The sequence below is a fragment of the Ascaphus truei genome, chromosome 1 (assembly GCF_040206685.1).
Source record: "Ascaphus truei isolate aAscTru1 chromosome 1, aAscTru1.hap1, whole genome shotgun sequence".
Taxonomy (NCBI): Eukaryota; Metazoa; Chordata; class Amphibia; order Anura; family Ascaphidae; genus Ascaphus; species Ascaphus truei.
Genome location: NC_134483.1, coordinates 455,665,690 through 455,688,909, shown reverse-complemented (window position 1 = coordinate 455,688,909; position 23,220 = coordinate 455,665,690). Strand labels below are relative to the sequence as shown.

The window sequence follows — 23,220 nt, the reverse complement described above, 5'->3', positions numbered from 1 at the left end:
CTCATCAGTCTAGATAGGGTTAAAAAAAACATTTCGATGGATTTGGGGCTTCACCAATCCACTGTCAGACAAATGGAGAAAGTTCAAGACCACTGTCACTCTACCCAGGAGCGGTCATCCTACCAAATTCTCTCCAAGAACACACCGGCAAATCATCCAGGAAGTCACAAAAAACCCTACAGAGGAACATTAAGGGATCTGCAGGTTACTTTCGCCTTGGCTAATGTGAGTGTTCATGACTCAACTATCAGAAAAAGAATACAATAATTGTGTTCATGGAATGATAGCCAGGAGGAAACCACTGCTCTCTAAAGAGAACTGCGGTCTGTCTGAAGTTCACCAAAGAGTACATAGATGATCCACAAGACTTCTAGAACAATGTTCTTTGGACAAGTCAAAGGTAGAACTTTTTGGGCTCAATGAGAAACATTATGTTTGGCGAAAACCAAAACAAAACTGTGTTTGAACAGAAGAACCACATCCCAACCGTCAAGAATGGTGGTGGGGGTGTGATGGTTTGGGGATGCTATACTGCCTCAGGACCTGGATGGCTTGCCATCAGTAACACAAGCATGAATTCTGCATTGTATCAGAAGTTTCTAGAGCAGAATGTCAGCCCATCCGTCCTTGAGCTGAAGCTGAAACGAAAGTGGGTCATGCAGCAAGACAATGATCCTAAACATACAAGCAGATCTACAAAAGAATGGCTGTAGAAGAAGAAATGCCACGTTTTAGAATGTCCTAGTCAAAGTCCGAACCTAAACCCCATCGAAATGTTGTGGAGGGACCTATAATATTAATTTTGCAATAGCTCAGAGCCATAAATACACAAATGAATAATTCATGGAGTGGGAATGCAAGACCAGAGGGAGGGTCACCGGATCACAAGAAGTGTCCCAGGTACCAATCCGTGTTGAGACCGGTAGGGACCTGGGTTCTCAAAACGAAGAACAAATAAGCCTCCCTCTGGTCAAGCCTCTTGATATGATTGCCTCCTCTAGCATGAGGGGAGATAAACTCAATTCCACAAAATTTCAAATGTCTACTATCCCCGCTAGGGCAGTGGGAGCAGTGTTTTGGGACAAGGTGAATGATATCCTTGTGCTTTAGAAGTCTAACATGTTCCATGACATGTATTTTTAAACACCTCATGGTCTGTCCCACATATTGCTTCCCGCAACCGCAGTTGAGAAGGTAGATTACAAATGTTGTTTTACAATTGATAAAACTTTGAATATGAAATGTTTCCTTAGTAACCATAGATTTAAATGTTTTGGACAGTGTCATCAAGTTACAAACTTTACAGGAACCACATCTGTACAACCCCATAGTCAATTGATTAGGTCCACAGGTGTGTGTTGAGAATAAACTGGGTGACAGAGAATTCGAGATGGTTTTAGCCTTTCTAGAGACCATATTGGGGCTAGGTAGTAATCCTTGCCAAGGACAGGATCCAAGCGCAGGATGTCCCAATGTTTTTTTCAGAATTGATCTGATCTATTTGGCTTGCTGACTGAATTGGGCAATGAACAGTGGACTCTCAAAGTTTGAGGCCTTCTTAGATTTTCTCTTTAATAATTGATCTCTATCAATTTTATTCACTTCTTCCCATGTCTCCAATAGATCATCCGATCTGTAACCCCTGGCCAGAAACCTATAATATAGATCTTTAGATTGTCTTTGGACGTCATCCTCTTGGGAACAGTTTCTTTTTATCCTCATAAATTGACCCTTAGAAATCCCTTTGATAATGTTGCTAGGGTGGCAGCTGTCCACTCTCAGATAGGTATTCCTTAAATTCTCCTTTCGGAAAATATCCGTGTGTATATTAAATGAAAGATCAATATAAAATTGAAGATCTAGATACCGTAAATTATGGTAATTATAAGTGTAAGTGAAATTTAAGTGATAATCATTTTTATTAAGTAAATCTATAAATAATAAAAATGTGGTGACATAACCCTCCAAATAAATATAAGATCATCAATAAATCGTCAATAAAAAATAATGTGATCCCTATATGGGTTCCTATCTCCAAACACGTGGAATGACTCCCACCAGCCCAAGAAAAGATTTGCATAGGATGGGGCAAAGCTGGTACCCATAGTCATTCCATGTGTTTGGAGAAAGTGAACACCATCAAACAAAAAATAATTGTGTGTTAATAAAAAGTGAATAGAATCTCAAATAAAAGTGGTTTGTGAAAATGACAGATCAGAAATTTCCAAAAAGTGTTGTACAGCTACTGTGAAGGTAGAAATGTGTGTGAATATATATTTCTTCTTTTGTTATGTTATACGCCCGAACTTTGTCTCAGATATCCTGGTAAACACATGACCAGATGATTAAACCATGAACTGATGACGCAGCTATGCACGAGGGCTGCATGAGCCCGGGAGAATGTATGACTTAACCAATCAAGGAAGACAGCGTGTCCCGGAATAAAGATACATATGACTTAACCAATCAAGGAAGACAGCGTGTCCTGGAATAAAGATACATATGATTTAACCCCTCCCATGCCCCTCCCCGCTATGAGCTATATAAACTATGTTGTGTACTCAATAAAGCAGTTCCTGTGTAACCCCCGGGATAACGCATGTACTGAGATTGAAGCTGAACTTTGTGTCAGAGCCTTTCTTAGTGAGCTAGCGCATGCATGATTGAATTTGGAGCAAGTGACTGAAGAGAGAGAGAGAGACCCTGATATAGTGAGATTCACGACCTCATTATTTGGCGCCCAACGTGATGTAAGGAAAAATATGTGGTTAGAGTGGGTAAAGTATACGGTGAAGAGTTCAGGTCAGAATGTTAGTTGTATAGCTTGCGCTGCCGCCAACACCCATCTGACCACAGTCCCTCTTGTCCTCCCAGGCAATGAAACTTTATGTCTAATATCTCTGTTAAGTAATGGTAGCGTTTCCAAATGTCCAGAATTAGGCCATCTAGTGTCCGTTAAGACCAGTGTCAAACCCCCAAGAGAAGTATTCATCCACAATGGAAACTATACCTGTTTCAATGGTAAACGCAGTACTGGCGTAAAACTAGGAAGGTTTGCTCCAGGTTTTTGTGTTACAAACTCCTCATTGGACTCCGACAAACTCCAGAACCACACCCTTCATATGTTAGATGTATATTGGTTGTGTGGAAACGGTATACTTCGTAACATCTTGCCCCCCCAATGGCAGGGGCAGTGTACTTTAGTAAAACTAATAATGCCTTTCAGAATACTTCCCTGGGAACCTGAGGAACAATATCTATCTAGGAGGCCTCTGTCTTTTTCACGATACAAAAGAGATATAAAGACAGATTTACAGAACGATGGGATGGTATATAGAGATGCCATAGGAGTTCCAAGGGGGGTCCCTGATGAATTCAAGGCCCTAGACCAAATTTCCGCTGGATTTATATCAATCATCCCACAAGTACAAATTAATAAAAATGTTGACTGGATTAACTATTTGTATTACAATCAGCAGAGGTTTATAAATTTTAGTAGGGATGCGTTTCAGGGTATTATTGAAGAACTAGGGCCCAACACCCGGATGACCCTCCAGAATAGGATGGCTATCGATATGATTTTAGCAGAAAAGGGTGGTGTATGTTCCATGTTTGGTGAAGAATGTTGTACTTATATCCCTGAAAATTCGGCAATTGACGGTAAAACAGTCAAGGCACTCAATCAAATTAAGGACCTAGCTTTAGAGGTAAAGAGGAATGCAGGAGTAGATACCAGTTGGGCCAATTGGATAGCAGATTGGGCGGGAGGATGGAAATCGATTCTTACCACGATCGGCCTAGTTATTTTATGTATTTTTATATTTGGTATTCTTATTCTCTGTTGCCTTATTCCTCTCTATCGCAAACTGATGCTCAAAGTTGGTGGTGTCGACATGATGATAAACACCGGAAGTGAATTGGAAATTCTGCTTAGCTCCAAAATTCACAAAGATATGCCTACCCACAGTCCTTCTAGGACTCCTCATTTTATTTGTAATTCATTGCTGTAGACTATTAAGGCTATACGGAAGGGAAGGGACTCTTGCGGTGTGTTAAGTCTCGATGGAAGGTACAGGAGTCTATTAGAGATATCCTGTGCCAGTAATCGAGTGAAGTATCCCATTCCTTTTTCCCCATCGCAAGACAGCCTTACTCCCTTAGGCAAGTCAGAAATATCTATTCAAGGGGGGATTGTGAAGGTAGAAATGTGTGTGAATATATATTTCTTCTTTTGTTATGTTATACGCCCGAACTTTGTCTCAGATATCCTGGTAAACACATGACCAGATGATTAAACCATGAACTGATGACGCAGCTATGCACGAGGGCTGCATGAGCCCGGGAGAATGTATGACTTAACCAATCAAGGAAGACAGCGTGTCCCGGAATAAAGATACATATGACTTAACCAATCAAGGAAGACAGCGTGTCCTGGAATAAAGATACATATGATTTAACCCCTCCCATGCCCCTCCCCGCTATGAGCTATATAAACTATGTTGTGTACTCAATAAAGCAGTTCCTGTGTAACCCCCGGGATAACGCATGTACTGAGATTGAAGCTGAACTTTGTGTCAGAGCCTTTCTTAGTGAGCTAGCGCATGCATGATTGAATTTGGAGCAAGTGACTGAAGAGAGAGAGAGAGACCCTGATATAGTGAGATTCACGACCTCATTACTACTATCCCAAGAGGATGCTCAAATATCGTGTATAACAATGTAACGTCCATGGAAATCCAGATGCGGTTTCCTCGGTGGGGACGGTGGCGGAAGCGGAGTGAGGAAGAAAAGAGCGACTGCTGGTGATGAGAGCTGAGTGGACACATCGGGATTAAGTATTTTTATCAGTCTGCTGCTCCAGGGATTATGTTAAAAATACAATAAATTGTGTTTATGACAGGTCAAGACCCCTTCCTTGGTCTGTGCTGATCTACAAAGACGGATTAATTGGGAGGTGGGGGGGGGGGGGCTATAACTGATGGCCCACTAAAAGTTAAATGTGTATAGTTTAGAAGGCTATAGATGGTAGCCAGATCCCGGACTGTCAGCCTCAAAGAAAACTAGAACATTCTTGAATAATCACTTGTGCATAACAGAGAGAGGTGACGCACAGGTCACCAGTTAGTTGTAAGGATATCATGTGACGTCATCTATTATGAATACTAACAGGTACGTATTTGGCATTGTTGCAATAAGACAATTCAAAATCATACACCACACATGGATAAGAGGTACCTAAAACAAACAGTTTCTCCTGCAAAAATAGACGTGTACCGTATGTGAAGAGCACAGCCGCAAACACGAAGATGGCTTCTGTCTAAGTATTATAGCAATTATATATATTAAGATTAGCAATCTCACTAGTGCTTCCCAGCTCAAAACAACACCATCATCATTAGAGACATAAAGATGCAAGTCCATATATATGATATTACAAGGAACTTTTTTATTGTTTAACAATTCAGATGTTTTTTTAGAGTATCATAATAAAAGGTCTGCAACACAGTGCCCCTTCATAAAGAAATGTTGTTTTCCATATAACTGAGGATAACAGCACTGGTAACAAATGAGGGGGAAGGATATCTGGGAGCAATGGGTAAATGTAATAAGTCCTGAATGAATGACGAACAGCCCAAATTGCTCCTTCCTTGCTACAATCATTTGTATGAAAACCCCACTTATAAGATGTAACGTCCAAAAACATATTAGGAAGACAAAGTCACTTGTAGTGAATTGAATACTCACTGCACCAGCATGTAGATCAACAACGCAGGTTCCATCAGCGTGCGTGCATCTTTGGATCAATGAAACAGGTAAAACAGATAAAAAGCCCAAGCAAGCAGGCTACGGAAAGCACAGCAGAGTCAGCAAAAGAACGGGAACCAGATATTGCTCATTTGAGGAGCCTTTGCGAAGGTGAAAAGTAGCCAGCTGAAGAGCTGTGTATTAATCCTTGTCCCGTATGCAGGTCACGTGCTCACAGGTGTGCCGTACGTGACAATGTCACCTGTTAGAGACCATTCTCCTAGCAAGACTGTTCGTCGACTTAGAAAGTCTGCCTTTGTACTAAAACTTTCTGGAATATATATTGTTGTGAGGCAATGTAGCTGTTTTTCTGCCCACTTCAAGATAGGCCCAATTTCTTCTAATAACAAGGAGCTCCTTGCTCTTTTAAGTACGTTACAGTAATTATGTTGTCTGACTGGATCTTTAAGCTTTTGCTTTCTATTTCTTGCGAAAAGAACAGTATTGCTTGCATTACTGCTCTTATCGCTAAAATGTTTGCTGGAACATCTTGCTTTGACTGGCAGTTTTCCCTATGCCGAGGACCGAGTTGAGCCCCCATCATGAACCACTTGCATCTATGGGTTGCACATTTCAATCTTGGTCTAACAGAGTTTGCCTGCGTCTTAAAATTTCTTCTTGTTCCAACCATTTCAGTGAATTTTTTTACCCGATTTGATAGACGGATGCTTTGATGCAGATCTCTTCTTACTTTGTCCCACTGACATAGGAAATTGGATTGGAATACCCCTCATGTGCCATCTGATCCACCTGACTACTTGTATAGTGGAAGATAGGACACTGATTATCTTTGGGTTATTCTTGGATGCAGAATCTGCACTCCATGGTCTAAGCCAGAAAGCTCTTCTGGTCCCTACTGACAATGCCATTGAGACCTAGCAGCAAGTCTGACTGAATCAAATGATTCTTCTGCAATTAATTCTGTGGCTAGCTTAATTTCAGAAAGCGCACTAATAATGGAAGATCCTTTAACTGCTTTTTCAAGAGCTTCCTCTACATTGGAGATACACAATTTAATTGCTTTGGATATTGATGCTCCTGCCGCTATGAAGGATTCCCAGAGAGCATTTTCTATTCTTCTATCCATAGGATCTCTGAAAGAAGTAGTAGTCTTTCTGGTGATCCTAGAAATAGCCGCATCCACCTTTGGCGGATGATTCCAGAATTGTACATCCATTTTTTCAAACAGATACATTTTTGAGAATATCTTCGAAATTGACATGTCTGGTTGAGACCTCTGATTTAATTAACTCTTTGACGATATCATGTACAAGGAATATTCTAAGTTTCCTCTGTGTTCCCCAGAACAGCTTATTCTTTCTGTAGGTGGAATCGAGTCTTCAAATCTCTAAGGCTACGGCCCCAGTCCACGCGCGCGTCGGAGCGTCCATCTGTTTCTGCAGCGATCAGTGGACTTCTGATTGCTCGCGAAGGGGGTGGGGGCATGGCTGTGACGTCACACAGTTGGTTCGCCATTATTGGCTGAACCGCTGCTTTGACGTAGCCATCGCTCTGCGGCCATGCCAAAAGACACATTTCTTGTCTTTTGGAAATGTGGTTGCGCCATCGTGCATATGTGCGCGCCCACTGACTGGGGCCGACCCATAGAGGGCTGTCTCTTTGTTCGCACACGCCGTCATGCGCATGGTCGCGATCACTGGGGACGAGGCCTATGACTTCACGGATAGCTTTGATTAAAAGGCTCTACAGATCTACATAAAAAGTAGAGCATTCCTCTGCTTCCAGGTATTCATCTGAGGATTTAAATTTTATGAGGAAGAATCTACTGGTCTGTCTTGACTGGTATAGGAGCGAGCTCTCTACTGCTGAACGGAGAGGCCACCTCAATGCCCGGAGTTACCGTCTCTTTCATCCAAGAGAAAAACATGTTTTCTGTGGGTTCCTCTGCGGTCTCTTTAAGATATGCCTAGGCTACGGCCTCAGTAACTGCGTGCACGCGCCGTTTCAGCCACGATCTGTGGTCTAGGAGTCACGATGGGACCTGCGTCTTGGCAAGTAGAGAAAAACAGGGGAACAAAGACAAGATCTAGGCTACGGACCCCAGGGAGGCGTGGCCATTACTACACACGGCTGATTCGCCCTCATTGGCTGAACCGCTGCCGTGACATGGCCATCGTGCCAAAAATCTTGTCTTTAGGGAAAGGTGGCCATTCATCGTGCTTTCTGCGCGCGCGCGCGTGCAGTTAGTGACTGGGGCCGACCCCATAGAAGGTCATGTTTGCGCCACGCATGCCGTAGCACACGCAGCCGCAATCAGTAGGGACGAGGCCTAACAAATCTTCTTATACTCCAATGCTGGATTTTTGTCTCATGCTAGAAAATATTGTGTCTTTTTAGTGGCTTTTTCCTATTGTGGCAGGCTCCACAGCTCTGGCAGTTGCTTCCGCCAATTGCGAACCTAGAGCATTGGGACATATTTTATATGAACATCTGCCATTCTTTTTAAGGTCTTTAAAAATGTTCAAACTATTCTAAATTCCCTTGGGCTTACATTACCACCAGAAATCTTGGATGAGACAGTGTCCAGTTACTGTACTAGAACAGATAGATCCTCTTGCAGGTATTTCACCAGTGCCACGTGTAAATCTGTCTTTTTGAAGGCAGAGAACACTGAAAACGGCTGATCTGGCTTCTTTTCGAGGTTCCCTGCAATTCTGTAATTGGAGAACCACACCGCCCATTCTCATGTGCATGCGTCTGTCTGCATGCATCACTGAATACGGAGGAGTAGGCAAGGCTTACGTGAGCGTTGAGGCCCTCATGGTCTCCCAGGGAATCAGTGCCAACAATTGCAAGGCAGTCCTTTCCTCCCTTCTGGTCGGTTCAGCATAGCTAGTCAGAACAGACTTTCCAGCTTGGCCCACAGCGGAGCCCCCCTGACAAGCAAAACCCTAAAGGGTTGCGAAGGAAAGAGAGGCAAGAACTCTCCTTAGCTGGACTGCTGTCAGGTAAGCACTACAAAGTACTACCAAAAAACAACTAAAACTCCTAACCTCAAGCTTGATAGTGGAAAAAAAGGCTACCTGTGAAGTGTCGTCTATATCTAAGGCCTACAACAGGTGTAAGTTTTTAATTTGTCCTATCCCAGTTAGTTGAGACTGAACCCATTGATGCCCACTGTCACAGATGCTCAGGGAAAATAAAATCCTGCCTGACTCCAATAATTATTTCTCCGTGGATCAATGTTTACTTATTTGGTATATCCCTGTATACCTTTCCTTTCCAAAAAGATGTCCAACCTTTTTTTGAACAAATCTATTGTATCTGCCATCACAGTCTCCATGGGTAATGAATTCCACATTTTAACTGCCCTTACTTTAAAGAACCCTTTCCTTTGTTGCTTGTGAAATCTCCTTTCCTCCAACCTTAAAGATGATCCAGTGTCGTGTACTGCTCTTGGGATGAATAGTTCTTTTCAAAGCCTCTTGTATTGATCCCAAATATTTGTATATACAGTAGTTATCATATCCCCTTAGACATCTTTTCAAATGTAAAAAAAAAGTTTAATTTAGCTTGCCATGCATGTAATATTTCCATTCATTTTGTTGATTTGGTGGCAATTCTCTTCACTTGTTCTAGTTCCATAATGTATTTTTATGGAGTGGTGCCCAAAACTATACTCCATATTCGAGGTGTGGTTTTACCAATGCTTTATACAGTGACCATTATACTTCCCTTCCATCCCCCCACCCCCTCCCCCCCATTTAATGCAAGATACGATCACATGCCTTTGCTGCAACTGCCTGACATTGGCCATGATTGCTAACTAAGTCCATCTACAAGCACTCACAAAATTAGGTCAATCCTTGATTTTGAAGTCACCTGTTTATTCTGGTTTCCCAAATGCATAACCTCACATGTATCTTTATTAAACCTAATCTGCCTGATGTTTACAATTTCTTCTAATCCTTCTGGAGAGAAATTACATCATGCTCTGATTTTACGACCTTACACAATCTTAATGTCATCAGCAAAGATGGAGACACTGCGCTCTGCCAACCTCAAGGTCATTACTTTAAAAAAAAGTTAAAAAGCAGGGATACCAGTACCAATATTGGAGATACTCCACTTACTTTAGCTCAACCTGAAAAAGTTCAATTTATGACAACTCTATTGTCCATCCTTCAACCCAGGTGTAAATATTTTTACCAATCGTTCAACTGCTAAATCCAAAAAACCCTAACCAGTTAGTAAAAAGACCTGTGACGGAAGTGTGGTTAGATAGGAGGCTCCCCTACAGGTGGAATGTTTTCCATACTATATGAGCTAGAGGGTGAAGCTGAACCCGTTGCTGTCCACAGCCATGGGGGAAAGAAGGGGGGGGAAAAAATCGATTGTGTGGACGCCAAAAGGTTTGGCTTTGCATTTACTCATGTGCTGTAGCTTTTTCACCCTAGCCTTGTGTGAATGTTCTAACCTGGTTTATATTACATGCACACTACTACATACAATTGAGGTGTGCCACTTGCCCTCATATAAATGGTGACAAATGAAAGGCATGTTTAAATTAGTTTGAGAACATCGTAACCAGAAACATCATAGAACCACTAATTTTTTTATTTTTGTGATGTCTGAGTATTAAACAGAGCCAGCCCTCACATCATTCAGGCAAACGTAGCCTTGTCTGCATATATTTGATGTAATCTTAAAGTGGATCGTCAAAATGGCAAAGTGGAGGTAAAAATGACAATTTCACAACACCCACTGAAAAAAGAACTAAATAAAATATGATACATTTTTAATGATCATGGTGAAAATAACTGCATTGATAATTTGTTTAATGTAAGCCAAGTACATCCCACCTACACTATTCCTGGTAAGGAAAAAATTGAGACATATGCTTGTAGAATAGAACACCTCCTACAGAGGCAGTGTCACGGTAAAGAGTAGTTCATTTGTAATTTAAAGCCTGTCTGATGCGGTTTCACCAAGAAAAATAAATAAATTTCACACCAAATACAAACCTCAACTTCCAGTCCCAAGCAACAGATATCTAGCACTTTAATTGATGTATATATTTAATAAGGAAAACAAAACACAGAAAGCCTTGCTCAGCCAATGTACAATATAAGGGTATAAATGGGAGGTGTTCAAAAGGGATATGATCCCTTAAACTTAAGGAATCCCTGTAATAACAACTCCCAATTGCCAGGTTGGTTAGTGATTGTGAAAAGATGGCAGAATGGATCTGCTAGCTAAATCTAGATTAACCCTGTGTTTGCCGATTCCCTATAGCAGAGTACTGCTAATATGTGGCTGCAAGTGTGTTAGGCAGAGGTTTAGAGTAAACCATAGGGGTTAAAGTTGCAGACCAAGCAATATCGTACATGTGCGTTTTTTTTAATCGTTATTTTAATAAACCAGTTTTGTACTATGAGAAAATACTTGTAGCATTTAAAAAAAAAAAACCTCTACAATACATTGAATTACATTTTTAATGTAAAAAGCTTTTTTGTTTCTATAGCAATCATTTACAGTCACAGATACTGAGTCAATACTACTCTGGTCATTTCATGAACCCACCAGCTGAATCTTTGCCGATCGATCACAGGAGAACGTATCGATAGGCAACTTCGCTAATTACGTAGTGTGTGGATTGTATTGATGCACATATTAAAAAGGATGGGGGGTGGGGGGAGAATAGAAAAATAAAAAATAAAAAAATAAAAAAAACACCTTCATCTTAGATTGCTGCTTTAATCTAGATTTATCTAGCAGATCGTGCCTGCCATCTTTTCACACCAACACAGCGCTGTATTTTAATTTTGGCACTAAAAATTAAGTGTTAACTCACTAACCAACTTGGCAATCGGGAGTTACTGTTGCCACTACAGGGATTTCTCTCAAGTTTTTCCAATTAAAAAAAAAAAAAAAAAAAAAAACACTGATTGCTGTTTATGAGCATAGGTGGTACCGGTTACAATTCTTACATTCGAATAAGAAACTTGCCAACATATTTCCAACTACAGAATCGGCAAAGAGAAAGGTAAAAAATGTAGTGCATGGTAAAAAAAAAAAAAAACTCTGTTCTATAGACCCCCCCCCTCACAAAATGTGTTATTCCCTTTTAGTTTGATCACCTAAGTTGGTTAATTATGATTATGGGGAGGTTCATATAGTGTTTTTGCAACAAATAAACAGAGAATGACATTCTACATACAGCTGGCTTGGATGTATTGAGAAGCAAACAGACAAAGATTATAGAAAGAACTAGGAAGATTGGCAGTGCTGTAGACATCAGTAGTTTATTATCGTATGTTTAGTTTGAACACATTCAAAATATGGAAACGGAAGTAAAAATACTCTCCATCTGCAACAAGTTACTAGCTTCTACTGGCATATAATGCTTCACACATTACAGCAAAATAAAGATGGTAAACCATTCACCATTGTCTTCTATACCTAGGTAATTAAATATGGTACGCCAATTGTGTTGAAATATAACTGTTATGACAGGTTACTGCCATAAACAAATCAAACGCCTAAACTATCATGAAGGGGAAACTGCCACTATGTTGTATGCGGTACATTTACTGAAAAATTAAGACAATAAAACTTAAATGTCCACAGTAAAGTAGGTGAACAATCACCAAGTAAACATCTCAGATGTTTAATGTTTATTCAGGGTATTCAAACATGAAGCAGACTTGAAAGCTTAATGGCTCCGACACTCCTCTGGTATATAATGGTATATTACACTTTTGCTTAGTCCCATTGCCATTTTCCATTACACAGTTCAGATGATGGCAGGGTTTAACAGCAGAAACAAACATAAAAAGAACAGAACTGCTGGCAAACATTTCCATAGCTAAATTGGAATGACTATAAAAACCAGTCCAAAGTTTGCTGTACACTAGGGAATTCAAGTACAATACTTCCAGGTAACAGATTGCAAATGTAAAACTTTTATAACACAAAATATATATGTATGTATATATAAAATTATAACCATGAGAAATCTGTGTCCCAGAAATGTATGAAATAGTGCAAGACTTGCCATCAAACACAGAAGACCTCAAGTAACAAAAGGGGAAAACAGAAATCTGACATATGCAAAAATTAAATTTTGCCTTGTGGACTAGAGAAGAAGAAAAAAAAAAACGAAAAAAAATTTTTTTTTGTGCACAATCATTAGTTTCAGAAGAGGCTCAGCAAACAGTTGCATAAGTCAAAAGCAGCATGTTACTCCATGTGCATTTTTGCTATTAGATTTTAGCGGAATGAGGTCTCCCCGTACTTCCAGAAGCAGCTTTAAATGTTCACACTTTTTCCTTTTGAGCTTCACTGAAACTTACTGCACCAGGCTGGTCAGTGTCTTCTGCTACATTTGCAGTTTACTGGAATGTGAGGATATAGGCAGGCGACAGTCCCAAAATGGTGTATTTCTGATGGCATTTGAATATTTACCTGTGTGAATTAAAGGGGGAAACAAAAATGTCCTCCTAACCTTGGAGCCATGTGTGATTTCTGGTTTGTTTTCCAATAATTGTGCAAAAAGGAAAACCCAGCTAAGAGGACCCTGTATGATATTGTAAAGTGCAGACACCTAAAGTGGCTGTTCACTTCTTGGAGCACTGTAGTATATCCTTTGAATCCAAGTTCAACAAAACTTCAAAAAAGGTTAACAGAAATGTGCAACGGGACATTTGCAGGGCACCATGTAAATATTATCCACTTTGGATGCACTTTTGGGAGTTACATTTAGGGCTTTGAACGCAGACATGACCATTACTCCTTCCAACATACTGCATCTCCCCCCCACTATTGGGAAATAAATTCCATTGGTAGCTAAAGGTGAACCATAGCAAACACAGAAACTCTAATAACTTCTACCGATGTAAAGATACTGCAGTTTGGTTAGGCAGGCTTTTCAATGATTCTTGAATGTATTGAAGCTGTTTGGCTTTGCAGCACAGTAATTAATTCACTGTACAAAATCACCAGCAATACTGGAATGATGTATTAATAGAAGGCACCATCATGCTTATTACATTACCAGAGAACTAAAATACAATTGAGTACGATTTTTTTTTTTACTGTACAAAGCTGAAAAAAGGAGGTTAAAAGGGGCGGAGTAGGTTGAGCAGCCAGCCATCTCCAGATCTCACAGGGGCAAGTGCAAAAATCTTGATATACAAAACTTTGCCTAGTTCTGATCATACCATTTGAAGTATTGGATCATGTTATTAAGTTCAGAACCAAGACATATTACATCTGGAGTATCTACTGTTAAAGTTTGCATGTGTACACCATGTTGTTCACGGCAAGCAAACATCATGTGAACTATTTTCTGGATTCTTTTAACTGTGTTAAGAGGACACAGCACATTTTGATGAGTGCATAACCACTGGTTCCTTTTGTGCCAAAAAGTACTTAGAAAAGAATTAGGGGAAGAAGGCACACGTTGCACTACTTTTGTTTCCAGTGCAGAAACCATAATACTTGCAACATGTGCAGCAGAGGGGTTTCAACAGAAGAATTTTACTAGGACATGTCCTTTTAATGTCCATGTGTTGCTTACTTGCAGTGCTAATGGTCCTCTCAGTCCTTAAATCTCCAAAGTCGAGATGTATAAATTAACAGTGTAAATCCTGTTGAGAAACTGGGGAAAGGAAAGTTCACCTCAATTGAAACGGGCAACAAAAAGATGCTTTTCACATCAAAGAAATTATGGGGGAGAAAAACAAAAAGGCTGTGTCACATTCCAAAGCTAAAAAAATTAACAAGAATGCAAACACGACGAATAATGTACCACTGTAGGCTTGACTGTGTTAATAGTGACTTATTTCAACGACGCGGGCCGGTGAAACGGCCTTCCATTGGTGGTGGTGGTGCTCCTCTTCCGGTGCCAGGCTTTTGTGCCATTCCACCTCGGGGTGGTGGACCTCTCCCATCCCGGTCACGCATCATCCCTCCACCAATGATCCCACGGGTCCCTCCGGGGCCTCTGTCATTGCGACGTGTATCCCTGCGGTCGTCTCCGCTACGAATCTCCCTCTCCCGGGCAGCCCTGGTTTTCTTCTCTTCCACATTCAGTCGCACTTCTCCACGAAACATTACTGGCTAAATAGAACGAAAAAAATACAATAAAAACAAACAATCTTAGGACACATATAAGCCAAATGTCAATAAAAAGTTATCTTACTTCTACAAACTTCACTAAATGAAAATGACAGCAAAAAACATTGAATTGTGCACCTGGTCAAGCTCAACACAGTACTTTAACAAGTTAGCTTGCATTAGAGGTGTGGCGGTGTACACGTGTTTATTTTGAATGTTATGATATTCATATAGTTTAAGACCCTACAATATCAGACCTGCACCCCATTCTCTACCTTTTCATAAAATGTGTGTCTCTGGGTTTGTTTTGCACATTTCAATACTCATGTTTTACACTGGAGTAAAAACGCTTTTGGTAAAGCTTTAAGGAGCTTACTTGTTATACCTATAAGCTCTTAACACAAGTTACCAAACTGAAAAGCAGATATCGCTCAGTCTGTGCCACATTGCTCTAATGAATATAAAAACGTGATAGTTGCAGAGTAAAAATTTAGATTTACTATGAAAGATAATGCACTAATAAAACAATTTATAGGTAAAGCAACAGGGAGATTACATAAAGTGTATGAGTACATGAAAACAAACATTTAAAAACAATCTCAAACAAATAAAGTATAGTAGGATTTTGATTGGCCACTAGGGACTCTTAAACAGTGAGAGTAACCTCTAACGTGGACCCCTGATGAAGGACACATGCCCAAAACGTACTTTCTCCAAGGTTGCCAGTTTTGTTAAAATCAGCAGAACCATCTGAAAAGCAGCAGGATCACTTTGCCAACTGCATTACTTGATGGATTCCATTCTCTACCTTGTCAGGTAGCTGGAGCAGGTCTTTGGCACAAATCTACATCTATTAGCCATAAAATGTGTTACAAATTTCTTTGTGTTCCTGGAAACATTTGGGGCAGATTTTTTGTTAAAAGCGACAAACAGGGCTCTGGAGTCACAAGCCACAAAATATGTTCAAGTAAACATCTGCAACCATAAAGGGCAAATCTTAATAACAGTCCCCCTTACAGTAATGCAACAATATTTGGCAAAAACCTAAAAATTAGGATAACGGATGACATTAATGTTAATCAAATAGAGTTCTGTACCATGGTTATATGTTTGCCAAGATCCACCAAAAAGGATGCAACGCTTTAGCATGCTCTTACTCCCATTTATATGAATGAGAGCAAAGGTGTGCTAAAGCTTCGCACCCTTCTGTGGAACTGGGCCTTTATAAGCACTTTTTAATGGTGATTCAGATTAAACTTCTGGAAGTCGATCCCCAAGTATCCTCTTCAGCTACTTAGAGAGTCATGTAGCACCTCCTCCCATTGACCGTTTAACTTTTATGGTGGCTTCTTGGGAAATAATTTGTTAATACAATATAGAAATTAGTCCTTTGCCCAGCAATGGATTTCTACAAAGGCTTTCGTAATATGTGGATAAGAGGGGTGGTTGGAAACAAAAATAAGAAAAGTTTGATTTGCATATACCTAAAAGTTCTTAATGAAATAAATGTGATCATATGTCTCTAGCCATAGAAAATTCCCCTACTCCCTTAACTCCCCCCACAATAGCAATTTGTTTTCTCGGATTAGCCCGGCTCAAACTTCGGAATATTGAATAAAAAGGAGTTCAAAGATATTAATTTATGGCAAGTTTTGAGGCTTCCCATAAGCGAAGGGAATACTTAATTACAGGATAGTTCTGAAGATGTGATGGTCTATGTACTCTGGAGAGCCAGAACACAAAAAAATAAAAAATAAATCTATTGTGTTCAATTACCCTCCCTATAGTCAACCCATCCCTTGGATCTCTGTTTTAAATGTCAATAAATATGTTCGCTCAATTGTGAAACATTATAGTTGGTTATAAGACAAGCAAGCGACAGACCTCCCAGCCAAGCTGATTTGATAAGGATTAATCTCTTGACCCTGGTCCTTCCTGGACCATATAAAAGATGAGACGCTAGACTGCAGAATGATAATGAAATGTGCAGAGTATGAAAAAGGTATAGTATTCCAGGTAGCATCGTCATTTTCACAAAGTGACTTTTTCCATTGCATGAGCTTCCAGTACTCAAAAAAAATAAACTTTTAACTAGGACAGGATAGTTGACTTCATAGGAGTGTGTGAAATGATCTGGTCTAGTAAATTATTAAGTAAGGAAGCGAACTTAATTTGACAAGTGAAGACAAAGATTAGGTATACTGGTTTAATAGTTTCCATAGGAAGGTTTATGTTTAGAGCAGTTGATTTCGTACTATTGATATTAAAACCAGACAAAATCACAAAAACAGGATAGAATGTACACAAATTGGGAAGAGATGAGTGGTCTCGAGTGAGCAGTATGTCAGCGAATAGGGATTTTCTCTTCACGAGATCCCAGTGGGATGGCTGAGATAGTGAAGTTACCTCGGATCATTTTTGTATTTATTGTTTTAATTTTCAAGCCCAAAATCTATGAACTTTTAATTACCAAATGGTAATCATAATGTTCCAAAGGCATTCATAAAGCCACCTATGAAATCGTGAAATGGGAGAAGGAATAATTTTACCTTGCATAGGTGGGTAAAACGAGGTATAGAGACCTGCAGTGCGGTTGGACCAAACTCCACGCTTACACCCCTTAACATCCACAACCCCCAAACCTGAATATGGTCCAGCTGCACAGCTGATCCCACTCTATCCTGAGGCACACTCCATCCCACAACGAGCAGCCACTTTATATTATGATTCAATATTGCCCTATATTCCCAATTAGACGAAGTTCTCACGAGCAGGGCCCTCAGTACCTTTTGTATCTATTTCTGCTTGTTTGTCTTGTGAAATATGTAATTAACTTACAAATAAACGATAACATTTAAGTATCAACTGTGCCACTTCTCACTCCTGATCTAGGAGCATTTTGTAACAGTCATCTCCCTTAGCTTCTAATTTAATATTATACGTACTTTTGCAAGTAAAATCCGCTGAACAGGTTCAGAGTCATCAAAAACAACAAAGCCAAAGTTGGGCAGTTTCCCCCCGACTCCTTTAGTATTAATCCGGAGTTCCATCACATTTCCATAACCTGCAAAAAACATTGTACCAACTTCACCAGGACATTTATGACAAAACCAACATTGTAAGCTGTTCAGATAAATTATGTTTACTAACATTACGAAGAGGTCCACAGTTTAGACCTTCGCCCTTGATTGAGGTCCATAGACTAAGTCTTTATAAAAAAAAAAAAAAAAATGGCACCAGGTGCAATGTTTCCATGAAAAACAAACACTTCTTGCAAACTACATTGTGAATATCCAGGATCGTGTTTGAATTACATAGAAAAAAACATCAGTCTTGAATGTACAGTTCCTATAACCATTTGAGTGCTGGAGGCAGGGGCCCACGCTCTTGTGGGGCCCGCTCAATGCCGCAGACAGGGTGGGAGAGAGTAGACAGCAGAGGCTGGGGGCGGAACCGAGAAAGAGCTGCATAACTCTGCCCGCACCTGCTCTCCATGACATCAGGGGGAAGGTATCTGTATGTATTTGTGTGTCAGATGTGCCTGATGGAAACTCCTGAATCTATGGAATATTTTCACTCATAATGGGGACCCAAATTTTTTTTTTGCCCAGGGGCCTGCACATGTCTAGCTACGCCACTGAAAGGAGCAGTCGTGGTGACAGAGTGCCATGGCCCCTCAGGCACAGCATCGGCCCGTGACCCCTTTCAATAGTGGTCATGTGACCACGGACATCTTGGACGAAACAGAGACGGGATTATCCTGTCAGATAGCATCCTGCACTACAAAAAAAACGCAGGATACAATCCAAGCTTTTAAAAAAAATAAAAAATACCTCCCGGGGCACTAGGCCTTGGGGCCCCTTGGGGGCAGCCAGTCCCGTTGAAGTAGTGACTACGTCCTGGAGCACCCAAAGGGTTAAGAGAAACCCCACCTTATTAACAATGTAATTTCCATGGTTATCAAAACATTTCTAGAACTGCAACTAATTACACAAGGTTGACCCTGGAGTAGAATAAGCAAGGATAAAACTTGCAAAATGTGGTAGAAGCTAAACTATTTTTAGAAACAAATTGTTTAACTATATACTCACCCATAAAGAACTCTTTCAGTTCACTTTCATCAATATCATGTGGTAAATTGCCAACAAAGAGCTGATGACTGTCAGGATAGCGGAACATGCGGCGGTTATCGGACTCCCCTTGTTCGGTGTCACCTCGACCTAATATTGGCACAATTGAAGAAGAATAGGGTTTGTAAACAGTTATACATTAATCACCATGGCGGCAAAAAAATAAAAATAAACATACTCAGTACTGAAACCTACTTAATAATACAAACAAAAGCTACACCAAGTGTTTGTGAAAATATTATTGCTTTTAATAGCTACAAATTTGTATATAATGGCGAGTTCTTTTACCACATATAATAATTACTATAATGGTAGCAATGAAAAAAAAAAAATCAAAATCAAAACCAGATGCACACAGTTGTGTGCAAGCGCTCAAGACTCATGTGATCATGAACATGCTCATGTAAAAAATCTATGAATTGAGGTCTGCTTAAAAACCTGCAGACACGATTTGTCCAGATATAAAAGATGGGTTGTGGATGTACACAATATGGAGCACATTCTTCAACCGACTTCATGGGTTATTGCACCCATTCCAGTGTTAACCCAATTAATGAATGTGCCTTTATGTCCCTTTAGGTCTTAAATGTAAAGATCAAGTGCAACAGTGAAACCAAGTCTCAGAAATGCTGAAACATCTTTACCTCAGTAAACTACACATAGATTTCCCCTAAAATTCATTAAGACTGTAAACTTCAGTCATATCACCTGGTCGTGGTCCTCTTGGTTGAAAACTTGGACGTTCCCGAGGACGTTGGTCCCTCACACGAGGTGACTGAGATTGAGATTCTAGCTTACTTTCAACTCTTTGCTATAACAAGAGGATAATAAAACATGCAAATGCAACACAGATTGTTATTGTTGTGTGACAAATACACAAAAACAGTAGATTGTTTTTACTCAACAAACTCGGTAAGCTATAAAAATGGAGATCTACCTTTCCTCCCCAGCATATAAAACACAAAGGACTTCATTACATCAGTGAACAAAAACTAAATTACTATTGTACAAATAGTCCGTACATTCTGTGACAGCCATTTGCCATTTAAGCCCTTAAAAAAAAGGTGTTACAAAAAGACTCTTCAATGACTATGGACAAAAAAAAAAAAAAAGCTTTCAGTGTGCCCAATTAAATTACAATATTTGTAATTATATATGCATTCACAGATTTGATTACCTGTGAGGCTGGAGCTTTAATTACATGGGGTGGAATTCCTGATGATGGGACAGTACCACTGGGAGGCAGGTTTTTACTGGTCACTGACGCCCATGAGAAAGCCTACAGAAAATTATACATGCCAACACTTATTAAACTGCACTTTAAGATTTACACTCCATCAGTATCTACTATTAGTACATCAGTGACACCCAAACATGAGGAATCATTTTTATTTTATATATTGATGTCCATGAGTTGGGAGGGAAGGGTGGGAGGGAAAGAAGTTGATATGACTTCTAAACACTCAATTCTTGGAACACTTATGAGCCAAGAAACCTGCAGACCTGTTGCCTTAAGGGTCCCAATATTTTGGATAGTGGGTTAGAAAGAAAATATATGATCAAGTTCAATGCAATTCATTTGATGAGGATGTACCCATGGCACAGCTCATCATGCTATAGACTTGATTTAAAAAAAAAAAAAAAAAACAACCGTCAACCATTTTTAAACGTTTTCCATCAAAAGGAAGGTGGGCTCCACTCTACTGCAATGATAAGGAGAAATGTGGAAGCGGACAAAAACATTTCCCCAATCTGCGTGATTATATAGAAGAAAAATTGAAGAGAAATATTGAAGTGCACCTTGCCAAAAATGTTATTGATATCTACACAACTAGCAACAACATGCAATAACAAATAACTGTTATTGTAGAAAGGAAATACGTAATTTTTTTTATTTGTTTTTTTTTTTAATCTATTGATTGGGATGTGGCTGGGGTAGAACAAGCTTCCCTAGAAACTGTCAATAATACAAAGCATGTTTAAAGTATTCTCAAAGTGTTTAACCTTTGGTGGTTCTTGTGGTGGAGTGATTGGCTCTGCAGGTGGTGGAGTCGGTGACTTTGCCTCAAGTTCTTCCAGGTTCTTTTCTTCTGTGTCTGGTTTCAACTCTTCACTCTTTAATTCTGGTTCTGGCTCAGGTTCGGGCTCATTAATGGTCTCTTCCAAAGTTTCTTCTACTCCATTGCTGAAAAAGGAATATAATATAAATAAAAATAGCAATGGAAGAATCCAAAAAAACAACTTCCTGTCTTTCCCATTCTATTAATAAAAGCTAAATAAAATTCAATGAGGGGTCGTAATCCTAGGACTTGAGATGAAAGGAGACAGCCAAATGTCCATTTACCTCAAACAAAGACCATGGGAAATAGAGACATTATTACCGATATTTCCTATTCCTCTGGACCTCCATTGTTGCCAATGCTTAAAGGGTTAATTCTCCTGAAGATGGGAGGATTTCGAGCTTAACAGATAAGCCATATGGTCTATTCACACTAACTGAATATGCTAGATGCTAGCACCTAAATAGTTAACAGAATTAGAGAAAAGGCAAAGAAATGAAGTTTGCTGGTTATCCAGAAGTAGTAAGGTCATTCATAATAGAGGCCATAGAATGAGTAGAAGTAATGAGTCACAACTTGTTATTTAGAGACAGGAATGAGGTATAGTGAGGCCCTCTGGTATCTATAAAAACAAGGGTTTTGTTCAAATTAATATTAGGGAGTTTGTCAGAATAGCGATTGATGATATGAGTAGACAAACACAAGGATGTCTGGAGATAAATTTATAGGGAGACATTGTTCTATCATGGAAGTCTAAGACAAGAGATAACAGTTAAAGATGAAAATATTTTCTTACTGCCTAGTAATATTAATTGCTCTGGCCGGAAGAAAGAGGCCACATTGGTTACAAGAAGGTAGAAGAGTTTCATCCTGTGTGTCTTGCACTTAGAACTACTAAAGAACTTGAACTGATATACTCGTAGAACTACAGTCACGATGGTAACTAAGAAATGCCTGTGCATGACTTGTATAGATGGCTTTCTTTCCATCTGTCGTTGAATAAAGAATATTGGAAAGAGACACCAAGCTGTGCACTTAGACTAAGGTAGAAGACACCTATTTTCAGCTCCTACTTCTGCGTTGAAGAGGGGGAAAACAGACTTCTGGTTTCCCAGTAGGATTCCCTCACTGGAAATGAGGACATAAGGTCATTATTGAGAAGCTTACAAATAAATATGAACAAACCCTTTGAACAAACAATTTGGATAAGGTGGCTAGATTAAATTACTGCCTTTCTACCAAACTTTATCATTTGGGTTGCACAGTGATACCCTGACATCCAAAACCTATGCCAAACTAGGTGTATTTTATAGGAACAAATCCTAACTATTACTTCCTGGTAAAAAAAAAACATTTTATAAATAAAAATAAATAAACTTGGTATCTGCTCATGCAGGCAAATTTGGTACAAAGTTGGTAGTTTAGAAAAAGTGTGGACCATAAAGAAATAGAGGACCAGTTTTCAGCTCTGCAAATTTCTTCCGGAGAGGCTTGGGCCAATTCTGCCCATGATAATGCCGGAACCTGGTCGAATGGGCTTTCATTTCTAAGGGCAAGTCTCTTCTCTGTTCAATGATAGGCAAGAAGAATACAAACCTTGATCTAAAATCGATTAGGTTTTCCTTTTGCCTGAAAATAGAATGAAGTTGGTTGGACTTCCTGAAAACAATGTTGATTAATCACAATTGCAGGTGAATGTGAATACGCTCACAAGTGATATTTTTATTTGATTAATCACCAAATTAAGATCCTATAAGGGAAGTGGATTGACGATCCTGGGTCTTCATTTGAGTCCCTTTAATAAAGCGTGTTATTATTGATCTGTGACTGGAAATTAAATATGAATATTTCACATACTTGTTCTTAAACCGTATCATAAAGCTTTTCGAAATACAACAAACAGGTCAAATTCTTCCTAGCTTGTAATAAGGGGGCTTGTTTAAGCAGGTCTGCGACTAAAGGGCAACATCCACTAATCTCCGCTTGCCATTCTGACCAGGCCTGTGTATCAATATCTCCTTGATCAAGCTGGTGCAAACAGAATCGCTTCTCCCGTGTCACTAATTACTTTTCTTCAAGACCATTTGAATCATAGGAATTGGCTTTAAAAAAAAATGTATATATAGGATTATAGGGAAGGACCA

The 23,220-nt window shown here is 39.6% G+C and overlaps 1 protein-coding gene across 6 annotated transcripts in view; it reads right to left on the bottom strand.

Moving 5' to 3' along the window:
* Window positions 1–12,055: 12,055 nt before the first annotated feature.
* G3BP2 (G3BP stress granule assembly factor 2) overlaps window positions 12,056–23,220 on the bottom strand; it is a 41,242-nt gene continuing 30,077 nt past the window's right edge. For 3 of the 6 annotated variants that reach the window (XM_075565263.1, XM_075565254.1, XM_075565245.1), the window contains 7 exons: window positions 22,673–22,705; window positions 21,021–21,201; window positions 20,194–20,295; window positions 19,725–19,827; window positions 18,978–19,106; window positions 17,832–17,950; window positions 12,056–14,889 (listed from right to left, as the gene is read on the bottom strand). In XM_075565263.1, the coding sequence (XP_075421378.1) occupies window positions 14,614–14,889; window positions 17,832–17,950; window positions 18,978–19,106; window positions 19,725–19,827; window positions 20,194–20,295; window positions 21,021–21,201; window positions 22,673–22,705 (943 nt within the window). In that variant the 3' untranslated portion in view covers window positions 12,056–14,613. The remainder of the gene's footprint in view (window positions 14,890–17,831; window positions 17,951–18,977; window positions 19,107–19,724; window positions 19,828–20,193; window positions 20,296–21,020; window positions 21,202–22,672; window positions 22,706–23,220) is intronic. The other 3 variants (XM_075565280.1, XM_075565271.1, XM_075565290.1) reach the window with 3 other exon arrangements.